This window comes from Anabas testudineus, chromosome 3 (assembly GCF_900324465.2).
Source record: "Anabas testudineus chromosome 3, fAnaTes1.2, whole genome shotgun sequence".
Lineage (NCBI taxonomy): Eukaryota > Metazoa > Chordata > Actinopteri > Anabantiformes > Anabantidae > Anabas > Anabas testudineus.
Genome location: NC_046612.1, coordinates 26,229,529 through 26,247,926, shown reverse-complemented (window position 1 = coordinate 26,247,926; position 18,398 = coordinate 26,229,529). Strand labels below are relative to the sequence as shown.

At 39.3% G+C, this 18,398-nt stretch overlaps 1 protein-coding gene across 1 annotated transcript; it reads left to right on the top strand.

The window, feature by feature from the left end:
- The first annotated feature begins 2,444 nt into the window (after positions 1–2,444).
- On the top strand, positions 2,445–17,513 carry LOC113174643 (intestinal mucin-like protein). The gene is made up of 14 exons (XM_033325935.1): positions 2,445–2,595; positions 5,164–5,297; positions 5,487–5,658; positions 5,769–6,016; positions 6,141–6,324; positions 6,506–6,689; positions 7,124–7,302; positions 7,407–7,476; positions 7,573–7,706; positions 8,417–8,454; positions 8,548–8,716; positions 8,807–8,905; positions 17,042–17,165; positions 17,288–17,513. The coding sequence occupies exons 1-14, from the start codon at positions 2,445–2,447 to the stop codon at positions 17,511–17,513; spliced, it is 2,112 nt and encodes a 703-aa protein (XP_033181826.1).
- Positions 17,514–18,398: the final 885 nt, after the last annotated feature.

Sequence of the window (18,398 nt, the reverse complement as noted above, 5' to 3'; positions counted from 1 at the left end):
GTTTGCACAAATCCAGAAGAAGTCCAGTGTAGAGCTGCTCTTTATCCAGGTCTTTCCATGTCACAGGTTGGACAAGATGTGACTTGCAATAAAGAAGTCGGCCTGATTTGCAACAACAAACAACAAGGGCTTCAGCAAGAATGTTTTGACTATGAGATTAAATTCAAATGCTGTGGATGTCCAACTCCTACATATACCACACCCGTAACACATTCTTCTACATTTTCAACTCAGTCACCTACAACTCCTACAACTGAAACAACTCCACCCACCACGACTACAACTACTCCTTCAACCACAACTGAAACAACAACTACACCTACAACTACTACTACTACTATATCAACTACGCCTTTGACCACAACTGAAACAACAACAACTACTACTACTACTACAACAACATTGACTACACCTTTGACCACAACTGAAACAACAACTACACCTACTACATCAACTACACATTCCACCACAACTGAAACAACAACTACATCTACCACCAGCACTAATACCCCTACACCATGTCCCGGGGGGCAGGACATGACATGTGGCTGGTCAGAATGGATTAATCTAGGAAAGCCCACAGCAGGCCCCAATGGTGGAGAAGATGAATCCATCCAGAAGATCAACTCTGCTGGTTACCACGTTTGCACAAATCCAGAAGAAGTCCAGTGTAGAGCTGCTCTTTATCCAGGTCTTTCCATGTCACAAGTTGGACAAGATGTGACTTGCAATAAAGAAGTCGGCCTGATTTGCAACAACAAACAACAAGGGCTTCAGCAAGAATGTTTTGACTATGAGATTAAATTCAAATGCTGTGGATGTCCAACTTCTACATATACCACACCCGTAACACATTCTTCTACATTTTCAACTCAGTCACCTACAACTCCTACAACTGAAACAACTACACCCACCACGACTACAACTACTCCTTCAACCACAACTGAAACAACAACTACACCTACAACTACTACTACTACTATATCAACTACGCCTTTGACCACAACTGAAACAACAACAACTACTACTACTACTACAACAACATTGACTACACCTTTGACCACAACTGAAACAACAACTACACCTACTACATCAACTACACATTCCACCACAACTGAAACAACAACTACATCTACCACCAGCACTAATACCCCTACACCATGTCCCGGGGGGCAGGACATGACATGTGGCTGGTCAGAATGGATTAATCTAGGAAAGCCCACAGCAGGCCCCAATGGTGGAGAAGATGAATCCATCCAGAAGATCATCTCTGCTGGTTACCACGTTTGCACAAATCCAGAAGAAGTCCAGTGTAGAGCTGCTCTTTATCCAGGTCTTTCCATGTCACAGGTTGGACAAGATGTGACTTGCAATAAAGAAGTCGGCCTGATTTGCAACAACAAACAACAAGGGCTTCAGCAAGAATGTTTTGACTATGAGATTAAATTCAAATGCTGTGGATGTCCAACTTCTACATATACCACACCCGTAACACATTCTTCTACATTTTCAACTCAGTCACCTACAACTCCTACAACTGAAACAACTACACCCACCACGACTACAACTACTCCTTCAACCACAACTGAAACAACAACTACACCTACAACTACTACTACTACTATATCAACTACGCCTTTGACCACAACTGAAACAACAACAACTACTACTACTACTACAACAACATTGACTACACCTTTGACCACAACTGAAACAACAACTACACCTACTACATCAACTACACATTCCACCACAACTGAAACAACAACTACATCTACCACCAGCACTAATACCCCTACACCATGTCCCGGGGGGCAGGACATGACATGTGGCTGGTCAGAATGGATTAATCTAGGAAAGCCCACAGCAGGCCCAAATGGTGGAGAAGATGAATCCATCAAGAAGATCAACTCTGCTGGTTACCACGTTTGCACAAATCCAGAAGAAGTCCAGTGTAGAGCTGCTCTTTATCCAGGTCTTTCCATGTCACAGGTTGGACAAGATGTGACTTGCAATAAAGAAGTCGGCCTGATTTGCAACAACAAACAACAAGGGCTTCAGCAAGAATGTTTTGACTATGAGATTAAATTCAAATGCTGTGGATGTCCAACTTCTACATATACCACACCCGTAACACATTCTTCTACATTTTCAACTCAGTCACCTACAACTCCTACAACTGAAACAACTACACCCACCACGACTACAACTACTCCTTCAACCACAACTGAAACAACAACTACACCTACAACTACTACTACTACTATATCAACTACGCCTTTGACCACAACTGAAACAACAACAACTACTACTACTACTACAACAACATTGACTACACCTTTGACCACAACTGAAACAACAACTACACCTACTACATCAACTACACATTCCACCACAACTGAAACAACAACTACATCTACCACCAGCACTAATACCCCTACACCATGTCCCGGGGGCAGGACATGACATGTGGCTGGTCAGAATGGATTAATCTAGGAAAGCCCACAGCAGGCCCCAATGGTGGAGAAGATGAATCCATCCAGAAGATCAACTCTGCTGGTTACCACGTTTGCACAAATCCAGAAGAAGTCCAGTGTAGAGCTGCTCTTTATCCAGGTCTTTCCATGTCACAGGTTGGACAAGATGTGACTTGCAATAAAGAAGTCGGCCTGATTTGCAACAACAAACAACAAGGGCTTCAGCAAGAATGTTTTGACTATGAGATTAAATTCAAATGCTGTGGATGTCCAACTTCTACATATACCACACCCGTAACACATTCTTCTACATTTTCAACTCAGTCACCTACAACTCCTACAACTGAAACAACTACACCCACCACGACTACAACTACTCCTTCAACCACAACTGAAACAACAACTACACCTACAACTACTACTACTATATCAACTACGCCTTTGACCACAACTGAAACAACAACAACTACTACTACTACTACAACAACATTGACTACACCATTGACCAAAACTGAAACAACAACTACACCTACTACATCAACTACACATTCCACCACAACTGAAACAACAACTACATCTACCACCAGCACTAATACCCCTGCACCATGTCCCGGGGGGCAGGACATGACATGTGGCTGGTCAGAATGGATTAATCTAGGAAAGCCCACAGCAGGCCCCAATGGTGGAGAAGATGAATCCATCCAGAAGATCAACTCTGCTGGTTACCACGTTTGCACAAATCCAGAAGAAGTCCAGTGTAGAGCTGCTCTTTATCCAGGTCTTTCCATGTCACAGGTTGGACAAGATGTGACTTGCAATAAAGAAGTCGGCCTGATTTGCAACAACAAACAACAAGGGCTTCAGCAAGAATGTTTTGACTATGAGATTAAATTCAAATGCTGTGGTTGTCCAACTTCTACATATACCACACCCGTAACACATTCTTCTACATTTTCAACTCAGTCACCTACAACTCCTACAACTGAAACAACTACACCCACCACGACTACAACTACTCCTTCAACCACAACTGAAACAACAACTACACCTACAACTACTACTACTACTATATCAACTACGCCTTTGACCACAACTGAAACAACAACAACTACTACTACTACTACAACAACATTGACTACACCTTTGACCACAACTGAAACAACAACTACACCTACTACATCAACTACACATTCCACCACAACTGAAACAACAACTACACCTACAACTACTACTACTACTATATCAACTACGCCTTTGACCACAACTGAAACAACAACTACTACTACTACTACTACAACAACATTGACTACACCTTTGAGCACATCTGAAATAGCAACGATTGAGCCATCTACCACTCATTCTACTACTATTCCACCTACCACAACTGAGATACATGTAGTGACAGGATCCTCTCCATCAGTTGCTACATTACCTTTATGCGAGTGCATTTATAATGGTACCAAGTATCCCTCTGGTAAGTTAATTTTTAAAACAGTATGCTCTTTAACATTCACCTTAGCATTGAGTCACATCATTGCAAGCACTACTGCTAAATTCAACCGATAACTACCAATATATAATATTGGAATTTCAAAATTTAAAACCTATACAAAGGGCAATCTATATGTCCAAAAATCCAGCTCAAACATATCAAAATGATGTGACATAGCCCACCATTTGAGCTTTTTTACACCTAGTAATTGCTCCAAGTAATTTCTCTATAATAAGACATTTTTATTGAAGGAATTACAGCTACATGTCCAGCAACATTTAAGAAATTCCAGACACATAACATGAACAGTAAAGCAATCAGAAAAGATTAGGCAAACTTTAAGAAAATGGGATAGTGAATCATATGTTATTCAAGATTTTCAATCACAGTCCTGGTAAAACTTTGAGATACTATTTAAACTTATGCAAAGAGTTGCAGGTTTGAGAGATTGTTAGTGATATTTTGGGTGTAATGTAATGTTTTTATATGGTATGATTTCTTATGACTAGTTGTAAACAGCTAATGAGCTGTTTACAACTGGTATATGTAATGGTTTGTGTTTGATGCTGTTCATTTAAAATGTACCTTCAGCTATCACATTGCAAATGGACAGTGGCCACGAAGCACTTTTCGCAGTGGCCTGGGACAGATTTGACCACATTTATTTTAAACAGTAATGAACTGTGACTTATCACAAGGATGTTACTACATCCTGTCATTGCATGAGTCCTCTGGCAAGTTGATGGTTAGTAGTTGGTAGTTTTGAAATCCAAATGTTATAGACAGGTGGGAATAGTTTCAGTGTCTTGGGTGTCCACTTCTGATCAGATCGCCAAGGTTATGAAGTTAAAGGTATGTCTAAACAGAGTTTAGAGTTGTTTTCAATTAACATTTTGTCAGATTGAAATTAGTTCATTGATCACCAAATCATTAACAAAACACTGCTGTGGTAGTAATAATAGATTTAACAGTCTAGAATTTACAAGGTTTCCTACTTGTATTTCTTTATAAGTTAATTGATGGAATCACCCCCTGATAACTAGCCTAATGATTATTATTATTTCATATTTATACTTTGTTCTAGAAGTATCAGAGCTGTACACTTTAATTTACCAAAGCATCAGCATCTGTGCAATGGCTTTGTTGAGTGCTATCACATACATGCTATATGACACTCTTCAACATCTTCCTCAGGCTTCATAGTCTACAATGAAACAGACCATGATGGCCACTGTTACATAGGGTACTGCGATGAGAGTTGTCATATTATACAGAAACATCACCCATGTACTCAGAAGGAATGCACTGATGTATTTCCTCCAAGAAAGGTACTTGTTTATTTTTTATTCTGTACTTTGTTTCTAGTTGAAATTATTAAGCAGCACCTCTTAACCCCTGAAATGCAGTGTTGTTATGCTTGTTAAGTCATTATACATTTTACATGACTAATATGGCAGTTCTATGACATTAAGTGCCATCTTGTTTTCTTAAATTCCAATCTATGGTTTCTGTTTTAGGATGGTGAAAGTTGGAAGGAAAGTAACTGTCGTATAGGAACATGTGATAATGGCAGAGTGAGCTATAATCACACAAAATGTCCAACAATGAAGCCACTAGTGTGTGCAAATAACTTCCCCCCTGTTGAAGTGTGGGATGATGATGAATGCTGCTCCCACTATGAATGTCAATGTAAGTCAGACCTAATAACATTTTACTAGTTCACAAAATCTCAAGATTTAGCAAGCATTTCAAGATGACTTAAAATGTCATTTAAAAATGTAATTCCTGTATATTTGAAGGTGTCTGCTATGGCTGGGGAGACCCCCATTACGTCACCTTTGATGGAACCTACTATGGTTTTCAAGGCAATTGTTCCTACTGGCTGGTTAAAGAGATCTTGCCCAGATACAACTTCAGTGTTATGATTGATAACTATTACTGTGGTGCACCTGATGGATTGTCCTGTCCTCAGTCCATTACTGTTTTCTACAAAAGCTACAAGATCTTTATTACACAGAAAGATATCAATAGCATTGCCACAAACAAGGTAACAAATATTTACATACAGTAACTATGTGAACTGACCATAAGTCATAAACTTGTTCAGAAAGGAATTTCTGATCATTACTGACTAATTTTGGATGTTAATTTCATACTACTTTTTGTTGCAGATTACTGTGAATAACAAACCTGTAAGTCCTGCATACCAGAATGGGGACTTTCGTATTGCCACCACTGGCATTGATACAGTGCTGGTCATCCCTAAGATTCATGCCAAGATCACCTTCTCAGGGCTCATATTCAGCATTTACCTGCCTTATAATGAATTTAGTGGCAACACAGAGGGACAGTGCGGTGAGTCCTCACGCAAAAATGTATTTATTTATCAGACTTTTAGTATTAGTTGATTAGTTTTTTATTTAGTATTTACAGCAGATAGACTGAATTTACCACATTCTTCATACAATATGATTAATTTTGAAACAATAAACCATGTAAAGTTGCTTAATAGTATTAATGATGGGAATTTCTTTAGGCACATGTGACAACAACCGGTCTGATGACTGCATGTTGCCCAGTGGCAAAATTGATCCTTCATGTCCTAAGATGGCACATGAGTGGCATGTTAACAACAGTCAGTGTGAACATCCAGTTCAACCTACACCAACACCAACGCCTTCTACCTGCAATGCAACCATCTGTGAAGTCATCAAGAGCAGGTAGGAGGAAAATGGGAAATGTCATACTAAATGGCACCACTGATTTGTAACATCATGAATTTGAGAATTTACTAATTCTTAATCTATTATTATATATTAATATATCTTGTATGTTAAATGTTAATGTTCTTGTTATTTAAATGATTCTTTTTATACAAGAAGGCTACTTAGAATCAACTCCATGTTTCACCATAAATATCCCTCTTATTAAGCCTTATCTACAGTATGTCAGCAAATAAAAGAATAAGAAAGATGAGAGTTCAAATTAGCTTGACACTGAAATTTGCAACATAAATTAAACATAATAAAACATTTTTTTTTATTAAACATGACTGGTTTATTTACTTGTCTCAGCTTAAAAATGTTTAAAGGTTTTATTTCCTAATAATTATAATTGTTAATGTTGTACTTACTATAATACCCCTTTTCCCCAGTGTATTTGAAGCTTGTCACAAGATTGTTGACTACAGGCCATTTGTTGTGGCGTGTGAGTTTGATGTGTGTCACATGCACATTTATGACATTGGCTGCACCAGCTTACAAACCTATGCTGATGTCTGTGCTGAGGCTGGCATATGTATTGACTGGAGGAGTGCCACCAAAGGACTCTGTGGTATGCGGCTACAATATTCTATGTGTATGTCAATCACTATAATAATTTTACATCGCAGCAGCCTCTACTAACAAACTCAATGTCCATTCTTCATTTCTTGATAGAATATAAATGTCCAAGCCCCAGAGTGTATCAGGCCTGTGGCCCTGTGGTTGAGCCTACTTGTGATTTCTGGTATAGCAATTCACCAGCACATTGTTCCATATTGCATTAATCAATTTTCATTCATTTATGCTTTGACTAAGTGGGGACTTGCTTTTGTTCCTACAGGTACAATCAGAAATTCATCTATACTGTCAATGAGTTCAGTGCGATGACAAATGTGAAGTTGGAAGGTTGCTACTGCCCGAATGGCACTTACCTTCTCTCCTCCAGCTCAAATGAATGTATTCCTTATCCATGTGGTAAGAGGAGATTTTTGAATGTATAAGAATTGTGCATTTTTGACAGCTTTGTGAGACCATGTCAAAATCCTGATTTCTTAAACCTCTAACCTTAGTATTCAAACACAGGTTTACAATATATCTATTGCTGGCATTCATTTTATTATTATTTTTATTTAAATTTTTTGTCTGTTTTTACCACGACAACAAATAACTTTATTTTAACTTTACCAAAGTGTAACACAGCCTGGTTATAAAAAACAAACAAACAAAAAAAAAACCAAGAAAACAAAAACAAGACTCGATCATCAAAATTTATTAATTTAATCTGGGGCTTTGCAAAAATACCCTAGCTTGCACATATAAATTTCTACTTTACCCTACATTGAGTAAGTTAAATATAGCCGGAGACTAGTGTAAGCCACAGGCTGTAACTATAGCCAAAAGTTATGTCTTTTTTACAGTCTGAGTCAATGAAAAGAAAGAATAGTTAAACCTGCACCTGAGAAAGTGCAGCAACTTTCTGGTACTACGCAATGTATTGTTGTAACAATGGGGTAAGAATCATTAGTTAAGTTTTAATGTTAAATCAGTGTTTAAACCACGTTGTAGGAAAGTAATAGAAAGCATTTGTTTTACAAAAAGCCCAAGCTTTTAAGACAGGCTAAACATTAAGCTTGCTTAATGAATATAACTGAGTTATAATGCCTTATATTATATAATTTTTCTAGGAGAAATCTGTCACCTGCCAAATGGAAAATGGACTAAGGTAAGGGTCTGAGTTCACTTTACATAATCTTTCAACAGGCCAGACAATGCCATGTCTTCCACCATGATTTTATAACAGACAATGTTTCCTTAGGCAAACACAACATGGACAGAAGGCTGTAATGAGTGCAAATGTGAGGAAGACACACTGCAAGTCACCTGTCGTCCCATATCCTGTCCAGCTCTACCACCCCTCAGCTGTGATGAAGAAGGTCAGGTCAAGATAACTGAGACTGTTAAATGCTGTCAGAACGACTCATGTGGTAAGTCTTTATATATATACAGTTTCTCAGTGAAAGAGTGAAAGAGTTTCTCAATTTCCCTTCATAACTGTACAATCTGTGTCAAAACAGTGTGCGAGTCAAAGCTGTGCTCAGATTCTGTGCCATCCTGTCCTGTTGGTTATACTTTAAACACCACAATGGGAGTCTGCTGTCCCAAACACTCCTGTGGTAAGTGCTCTCTCTCTCTCTCTCTCTCTCTCTCTCTCTCTCTCTCTCTCTCTCTCTCTCTCTCTCTCTCTATATATATATATATATATATATATATATTATATTATATGCATGTAAAGGTTTCATTTTGCATTCACTGATCAGCTCTGTTTTGTTCATAGTGACTAAAAAGGACATCTGTGTTTTCAACAACCATGAATATCAGGTGAGATTCCACAAGTTTCACCTTCACTTAAACCAGATGTAAAGTGAGTAGTAACACAAACTGATCCATGATCTTCAGAGGACTGTCATCATAAGTGTATCACTGAATATGCAATACAACACAGCATTGTTTTTATGAAGTGCTTTAAAAGTTAGATTATTTAAATGAACATTGACATGACATCAGCTTCTAGTTCATTCATTATAGGATTGTTTTAGATACAGATTGCATTGAATACAAATCTATGTAATCCAATCAACTCTTTTTACGTGATTTCTTTACAGAGATAATAATGTTGAGGTTTTGAAAAACATAGTTAGAACTATTATTGACAACATTACAGTGATGTTGCACTGGACTGCATGTCATTTAAAGAGCCCATATTAGCCCCTTGTTGGGCTTAAAAATTGTTCCCTGGAGTCACCAAAATGTGCCAGCACATTTTCATGCTGAAAAATCATGTAGATGACATTAAGCGGCAAGTTTGAAAATGTGTGCAGATACACCTGAGTGCCACTTGTTCTACCACCATCCAATCCACTACTGCTTTAAAAACAGTTTTAAACAGACAGTATCTCTAGTCCAAAAATGTCTGTGAGGAGCTAACCTTAGCCAGATTTACTTTGCAGCTGATGTGGGTACATTCAACAAGATAAGTCAGTAAACAAACAAGACAAAACACTCAATGACTGTAACACTTACAGTTTACAGCTTTGTGCTGCTACCAGCTGTTTTCACAGTAAATCTGCTGTAGCGAGCAAAAACAATATGGTGGACTGCAAGGTTTTGACTGAGGTTATTGTGGGAGGTGTTTGAGCCAATCCTGTGTGGGGAATGTGTCCCTGAAACTTGAAAATACATAATTTCTAGCACAAATCTTGAATAGACCATTCAAAGACTGGTTTTCACAAAATAGGAAAAATGTAAAATAAAGCAGAGAATGCACTATATACACCAGAAAGTTATATATGTGTAATAAAATGACCATTTAGTGGATTTTGCAGGGCATTGGTTCTAAAGGATTAAGAGGTGAGAGATTAAGAGGTTAGAACCTCTTAATCTCTCTTTATTTCACAGTCGGTCCTCACATCTTTTGCCTTTCTAATGTTTGCTGATCTTCTCATCCTGTCCATCAAGGTTGGAGATCTGGTGCCTTTTAAGCCATGTGACAAGTGCATTTGTGGTAACCAGACAGATGCCGACAGTCATCTGCACATAATAGAATGCCAGCCTATAACATGTGACACACACTGTCCTCTGGTAAGACTTACTCAGACACTAATTGCCACAAATTGTAAGTTCTTTTTAACATATATAACATGATAAATTTACAGATGATAACATTCACTGACCACTTTCTCTCCCAAACATCCATTGTTTGGGAGAGAACATGAAGCTACTTCTGACTGACTTTAGGGAACAGTAGAAACAAAAAAACTTTCTTTAGAGGTAGAAACCTCCAGCACAACCAGGCTCATGGTAGGCAGCCATCTGCCTCGACCGATTGGGGTGAGTAGACAGAGGAGAGAGAAAACAAAAAAAAAACAACAACATGCAGCAAAAAACATTAGGCAACATTGGGCTGTGCAACTGAATTCTGGAGATACACAGCTCCAGCCTGAGGGTACCTACAGAAAAATACAGAGAGTGGAACTATGAGGTCTTTAAGGTAGGATGGAGCCTCATTATTAAGTGCTTTTTATGTGAGGAGAAGAATTTTAAATTCAATAATGGATTTCACAGGGACCCAATAGAATCTAGCCACAGGGGTTGCAAGCCAGTGACTTCTGTGCCGGTCCCAAGCTCGGATAAATAGAGAGGGCGAATTGTCCATAAGAATTTCATATTGGATCCGTTGAGGCCCGGGCTAACAATGACCGCCATCGATGCTGTTACTGTTGTTAACATGCCACTCACCTACAGGGTGCCAGTGGAAATTGGACTACTGTTGGTCAAAGAAGGAGAGGAGGCAGAAGGGTTCGTGGTCAGAGAGAGGAGAGGAAAGGCTGGAGCATAGATCTGAGAACAGGGACTCTTAATGTTGGCACAATGACAGGAAAAGGCAGTGAGCTGGCAGACATGATGGAGAGAAGGAAGGTAGATCTTCTGTATGTGCAGGAGACAAGGTGGAAGGGCAGCAAAGCACGTAGTATTGGAGGAGGATACAAACTGTTCTACCATGGTGTGGATAGGAAGAGAAACGGGGTAGGAGTGATCTTGAAGGGGGAGTTTGTGAACAATGTTCTAGAGGTGAAAAGAGTCTCAGACAGAGTGATGAGCCTAAAGCTAGAAATTGAAGGGGTGATGATGAATGTAGTCAGTGGGTATGCGCCACAGGTTGGCTGTGAGTTAGAAGAGAAGGAGAGATTCTGGAGTGAGTTTGATGAGGTCATACAGAGTATCCCCAGAGGAGAGGGACTAGTTGTTAGAGCAGCCTTCAACGGGCATGTTGGTGAGGGCAACAGAGGTGATGAGGAGGTGATGGGCAGGTTTGGTGTAAAGGAAAGGAATCTGGAAGGACAGATGGTGGTGGACTTTGCAAAGAGGATGGAAATGGCTGTAGTCAACACTTACTTCCAGAAGAGAGAGGAACATAGAGTGACATACAGAAGTGGAGGTAGGAGTACGCAGGTGGACTACATCCTATGTAGACAAGGTCATTTGAGAGAGGTTAGTGACTGCAAAGTGGTGGTAGGAGAGAGTGTAGCCAGACAGCACCACATGGTGGTGTGCAAGATGACTCTGGAGGTCAGGAAGAAGAAGAGAGGGAAGACTGAAAAGAAGACCAAGTGGTGGAAGTTAAAGAATGAAGAAACTTGTGAGGAATTCAGGCAGAAGTTGAGACAGGTTCTTGGTGGTCAGGATGAGCTTCTAGATGACTGGGAAACTACAGCAGAGGTTATCAGGGAAACAGGTAGGAAGGTGCTAGGTGTGTCATCTGGAAAGAGGAAAGAAGGTAAAGACACTTGGTGGTGGAATGAGGAAGTACAGGACTGCACCCGGAAGAAGGGGTTGGACTGAGGAAAGTGGACAGGAGTACAAGGAAGTGTAGAGGGAGGTGGCAAAGGCCAAACAGAAAGCTTACGATGAGCTGTATGACAGGTTAGACACAAAGGAAGGAGAGAAGGACTTGTACAGGCTAGCCAGACAGAGAGATAGAGATGGGAAGGACGTGCAACAGATAAGGGTGATTAAGGACAGAGATGGAAAGGTACTAACAACCCAGGAGAGTGTGCAGAAAAGATGGAAGGAGTATTTTGAGGAGCTGGTGAATGAGGAAAATGACAGGGAAAGAAGGGAGGAAGATGTGGATGTTGTGGAGGAGGAAATAGCAGAGGTTGGAAAGGATGAGGTGAGGAAGGCTCTGAAAAGGATGAAGAGTGGAAAGGCTGTTGGTCCTGATGACGTACCTGTGGAGGTGTGGAAGTGCTTAGGAGAGACAGCAGTGGAGTTTCTAACCAGTTTGTTCAATAGGATTCTAGAGTGTGAGAAGATGCCTGAGGAATGGAGGAGAAGTGTTCTGGTTCCGATCTTTAAGAACAAGGGTGACACGCAGAACTGCAGCAACTACAGAGAAATAAAGTTGATGAGCCACACAATGAAGCTGTGGGAAAGAGTAGTGGAAGCCAGGCTTAGGAAGAAGGTGGAGATTTGTGAGCAGCAGTATGGTTTCATGCCCCGTAAGAGCACCACTGATGCCATTTTTGCTTTGAGAATGTTGATGGAAAAGTACAGAGATGGTCAGAAGGAGCTGCATTGTGTCTTTGTAGATTTAGAGAAGGCGTATGACAGGGTGCCGAGGGAGGAGCTGTGGTACTGTATGAGGTCGTCGGGAGTGGCAGAGAAGTACGTCAGAGTAGTTCAGGACATGTATAAGAGAAGTATGACGGTGGTGAGATGTGCTGTAGGTCAGACAGAGGAGTTCAAGGTGGAGGTGGGACTACACCAAGGATCAGCTTTGAGTCCCTTCTTGTTTACTATGTTGATGGACAGGCTGACAGATGAGGTCAGACAGGAATCTCCCTGGACAATGATGTTTGCGGATGACATTGTGATTTGCAGTGAGAGTAGAGAGCAGGTAGAGGAACAGCTGGAAAGGTGGAGGTTTGCTCTGGAAAGAAGAGGCATGAAGGTCAGTCGTAGTAAGACAGAATACATGTGTCTGAACGAGAGGGATCAAGGTAGAAGCGTTAGGTTACAGGGGGCTGAGGTGAAGAAGGTACAGGAGTTTAAGTACTTGGGTTCAACAGTTCAGTGTGATGGGGAGTGTGGAAAAGAGGTGAAGAGGTGAGTGCAGGCAGGTTGGAGCGGGTGGAGGAAAGTATCAGGAGTGTTGTGTGACAAAAGAGTGTCAGCAAGACTCAAAGGAAAGGTGTACAAGACAGTGGTGAGACCAGCTCTGCTCTATGGGTTAGAGACGGTAGCAGTGAGAAAGAGACAAGAGGCTGAGATGGAGGTAGCAGAGATGAAGATGTTGAGGTTCTCCTTAGGAGTGACCAGGTTAGACAGAATAAGGAACGAGTACATCAGAGGGACGGCTCACGTTGCCTGTGTTAGCGACAAAGTCAGAGAGGCCAGACTGAGATGGTTTGGACATGTTCAGAGGAGGGATAGTGAGTATATTGGTAGAAGGATGTTGGAGATGGAGCTGCCAGGCAGGAGGACAAGAGGACGATCGAGGAGGAGATATATGGACGTGTTAACAGAGGACATGAGGTTGGCTAATGTTAGGGTAGAAGATGTCCATGATAGATTTAGGTGGAAAAGGATGATTCGCTGTGGCGACCCCTGATGGGAAAAGCCCAAAGAGAAGAAGAAGAAGACAGGGAGCCAATAGATTCAAGATTCAATTTAAGATTTAAAAAAACGTTATTAATCCCAGAGGGAAATTGTTTTGCTAATCAACTCCTTTCAACAACAATGGAACTTTCAACTTCATCAAGGGATGATTTATAAATTTTTTTCAATTGAATTTCATGTATATAGCGTCACATCACAACAGATGTCATCTCAATTGGGAGAGAAGAGGAGAGGAGAGGAGCTCAGTTTATCAGTAGAGGTCCCCCAGCAGACTAAGCTATATCAGCATAACTAAGAGATGGTTCAGAGTCACCTGATCCATCTCTAACTATAAGCTTTATAAAAAAGGAAAGTTTTAAGTCTAGTCTTAAATGTAGAGAGGGTGTCTCTAAACTGGGAGCTGGTTCCTCAGGAGAGTGGCTTGATAGCTAAAGGCTCTGCATTCCAGTCTATATTTGGAAGAAGTAGACCTGCACTCTGAGAGCAAAGTGTTAGGGAAGATAAGAGTGAGAATGAATGGAATAAGTGATTTATATGTGAGGAGAAGGATTTTAAATTAAATTCTGGATTCAACATAACAGTGTTAAACTGCATTAACTGTCTGCTGAGTGTGGATAAAGTCTTCCATGTATAGTTATCTCTTTAATAAAGCTATACTGTAAACCTTTTCCAATAGACTACACATGTCAAAAATGAAGCCAAATTAAATATTATTATTATTATTATTATTATTATTATTATTATTATTCAGAACTGATCTTGTGTTTGTGTTTGTTGTGCTTACATTAAATTTACATTAAATTGTGTCTCCACTCAGGGTTATGAGTACAAAAACGTCCCTAACCAGTGCTGTGGGAGGTGTATCCAAACGAGCTGTATTGTCATGCTGTCAAACAACTCCACACACATATTAAAGGTTGGTATATTGAAGAAAGAATGACAATAGGATTACATGGATCTTACAGTATGTTGTAAAAGTGCTCATGCATTATCTGGGTTTTAAGTTTAATTTCATCTTTAATTCTGCGTATTAAAGTTCCCCTTATTGATGTTCACTTAGCTGAGTTAGTACATTAATAACATCTACTGCTCTTTAAATACAGTAACAGTATTATATGAAGTAACTGTACAGCTTGGAACTTTCTTTTTGCTCTTTCTTTTCTATGTATACTATAATCATGCATATACTGTATGTATGATGCATGATTATTCATTTAGTTTCTGTAATGTGTAGAAAGTATATATTTTCCTCTCTTTATCTTCCTTGCTGTGGCCTGGACCCCTTCTGGGTTCAGTAAAACTATATTATAATCCTAACCCAAGGCCAACACAATAACAATGCAGCACTATTTATAAAACTGAGTCACACGTTTCTGTTATTTTTCAGCCTGGCTACATCTGGAGTCCTCCTGGTAATGCCTGTCTAAAATATGAGTGTGTCAGTATTGCTAATCAATTCATCACGGTCGAAGCTAAGATCACCTGTCCCTCCTACAAACCTAATGATTGCATACCGGTAGACTTCACACACACACACACACACATTATTATCATTATCATCATCACAGTCATTACCTCCATCACTGTAATGTAATGGTTTTGAAATATATAAACACATGACATGATGTTCGTGACAAGAGAAGTGTGATGTGAGCACACTGCCATCTGCTGTCTAATGTAAACACTGACGTGAATATGTGTGTATCCTGCAGGGAACAGAAACCTTAGCACCAGATGGATGCTGTCCTATCTGTAAGTATTTCTTCCATACATTTTTCTCACTTCATCACAATAGAAGTCAACTCAGGGGAGTATAGTGTAAGGTTTAAGACCTTACAAAGTATAATTGTATAAAGAATTATATAGAAAACCCAACAATTTGAGCAAGCACTAGTCAACAGTGGAGAGGAAAAACTCCCTTTAGAGGAAGAAACCTCTAGCAAACCTCCTTCCACTCCCTGGGGTGAGTGGAAGGAGGAGAGAGAGGAAAGAACAGCAGGCAACAGATAACAACAACAACAAGCAGCAAGAACATTGGGCAGGTTGATAGGGCCAGTAACTGAAGTCTGGAGATGTACAGTTCCAAGGTGAGGATACCTGCAGAAAAGTACAGAAAGAGGGCGACTGAGAGGAGAAAGCACAACTACGGGAGAGAAAAGACACAAAGTTAATGACATGCAATGGTGGCATTTGAATTGATACAGGAGAGGAGAGAGGAGTGGAGGTCAGCAGACTAACCTACGTATAGCAGCATAACTAAGAGATGGTTCAGAGTCACCTTAGCCATCTCTAAATATAAGTTTTATATAAAAGGAAAGTTTAAAGTCACATAATTGCCTTGAAACCTAAATTTTAGAGATAAAGGGCAGATATTGGATGGGATCTACGAGACGTATGATGGTGTAATTAGTGAAAATCTTTCAGAATGATCTACGGGTTTGAAAGTGAAATTCATCATGGTCTTCACGGGTTGTAGAATTTTAAAGGTAAAGCTAACCAATGTCTGTAGCACTACCCAAAATGCCAGGCAATGTCAGGCTAAAGTGAACAGACCCATAAAGCAAATAACTTTTTTTTCACATGCCAAAAAAATGTTCTTCCTTCAAATCTTCCTATTGATGGACATAAGGTGGCACTGTAAGTACCTTTTTTGTTGCCCAAGGGAACCACAGGAAAGAATTTACCCAAGTTAGATGTATTTATAATTTAAATGTTTTAGATATTTCACAAAAGCCTGCTCAGTCATGCCTTTTTCCATTGTTAATTTTTTTTCTTTTGTGTGTGACAAGTTACTCAACATTTTAGTGGAAAGTAATTAAAAGTATGTGGATGTGAGCACATCTAATGTCTTCAAATAAACCTTATATTCAATGCCACCTCCTTAATTCAGAATTTTGTTTATATGTCTTGAGACATTTATTGATATTTATTGCATAAAAACCAGAAGGTTCAGATTGGTTTATAGTATACATTTTTTTTGCTTTTCAAAATAAACTAAAGATTTGAAAGGAAACATTTGCATTATGGTACCCAAGAAAAGCAAAACCAAGACTTCATGATTTGTGAATTAGTCCACAGAAGGCATAACGATTTAAGTAAATTAGGTAAAATAAGATGTTGTTCTCTCTAAGGCATTCTAAAGGATCAACCATGCAATGTGTCCACCACTGCTGTTTACCTGGAGAGTGACGGCTGCCACGCTAAAGACCCTGTCAACATTACATTCTGTGATGGAGCATGTGGTACCTTCACCTTGTGAGTTCCCCTCACATTATTTTCCTTTGATAATTTAATCTCTTATGCTTCCTTTGTTGCAAACCGATATTCACACATCCCTATTTTCATTGTCTTCACATTTAATTTCTCTCCTCTCTCAGCTACTCTACCAAAATGAGATCCTTGCAGCACACCTGCTCCTGCTGCACAGAGCTTGCCTCTTCTGAGAGGCAAATCCAGCTCTTTTGTCCTGACAACACTGAGATCACCTACACTTACACCCACATTGATGCCTGTGGGTGCCTCAAGACTGAATGCTCTGTACTTGGCCATAGTGAAATGGCAGCCACTCGCTTCAGCATTAAATCACGTCGACGCAGAAGATAAGGCAAACATCAGACATCGGACACTTGCAGAGAGCATGAATTTATAAAAACCATAACATAATTAAATCAGTGACAACTTCATCTACATAAATTAAAGTAGTCTATTTATGTCTAATGTATTAGCCAACATAGTTTTAGTGAAATTGTGAATCCACAAATATCTCAATAAAGATCATTCTGTACCTGCAGACTAAGCATGTCTGTTTTTGTCTTGGCTCATACCTAAACATTTCTAAACAATCACATGGTCATTATTTGTGAGATATAAATAAATATACATTTGTTCATTAAAGATCATTATCTATAGCTTTAGGTTCAATAATAGGATAATTTAAAAATGTAGTTGGATTTTTTAAAATTTATTTTAAAGTGTGATACATAACATACCAAAAGAGTTACATTTAAACCAAAGTAAAAATTAATTTGAATATTGATTTCTGGAAAAAAATTATATAAATGGGATATAAAACATTTTTATATCCCATTAATTTCCTTTTTAGCTAACTAAAGGCTATATAAGTTGTATTAGCATTTAGTTTGAACCAAAATGTATTTCCATTTATAATTTCCATAAGGATAAATACATCCCCAAATGGGTTGTTTTGTGCTCTTGACATAATCAAATATAGTTTTGTCAGCTTACTGTACCCAGTAGGGGATTTTTACTTCAAAATTCATAATCTGTCTAAAATAGTTCTGCTGCTTAAATAACTATGCTAAGTATAAAACCCCTAAGCACCACAGCACTAGATAAATAATAGCTACACTATAGCCTCTGTTGCTCCCACGGAGCTGCTGGTGTTATTAGCATCATCAACCAGAAAAGAACTGGAACAAAATATGTTTAAAATGATTTATTCCTCCACAAAATATAAACAACACAGGT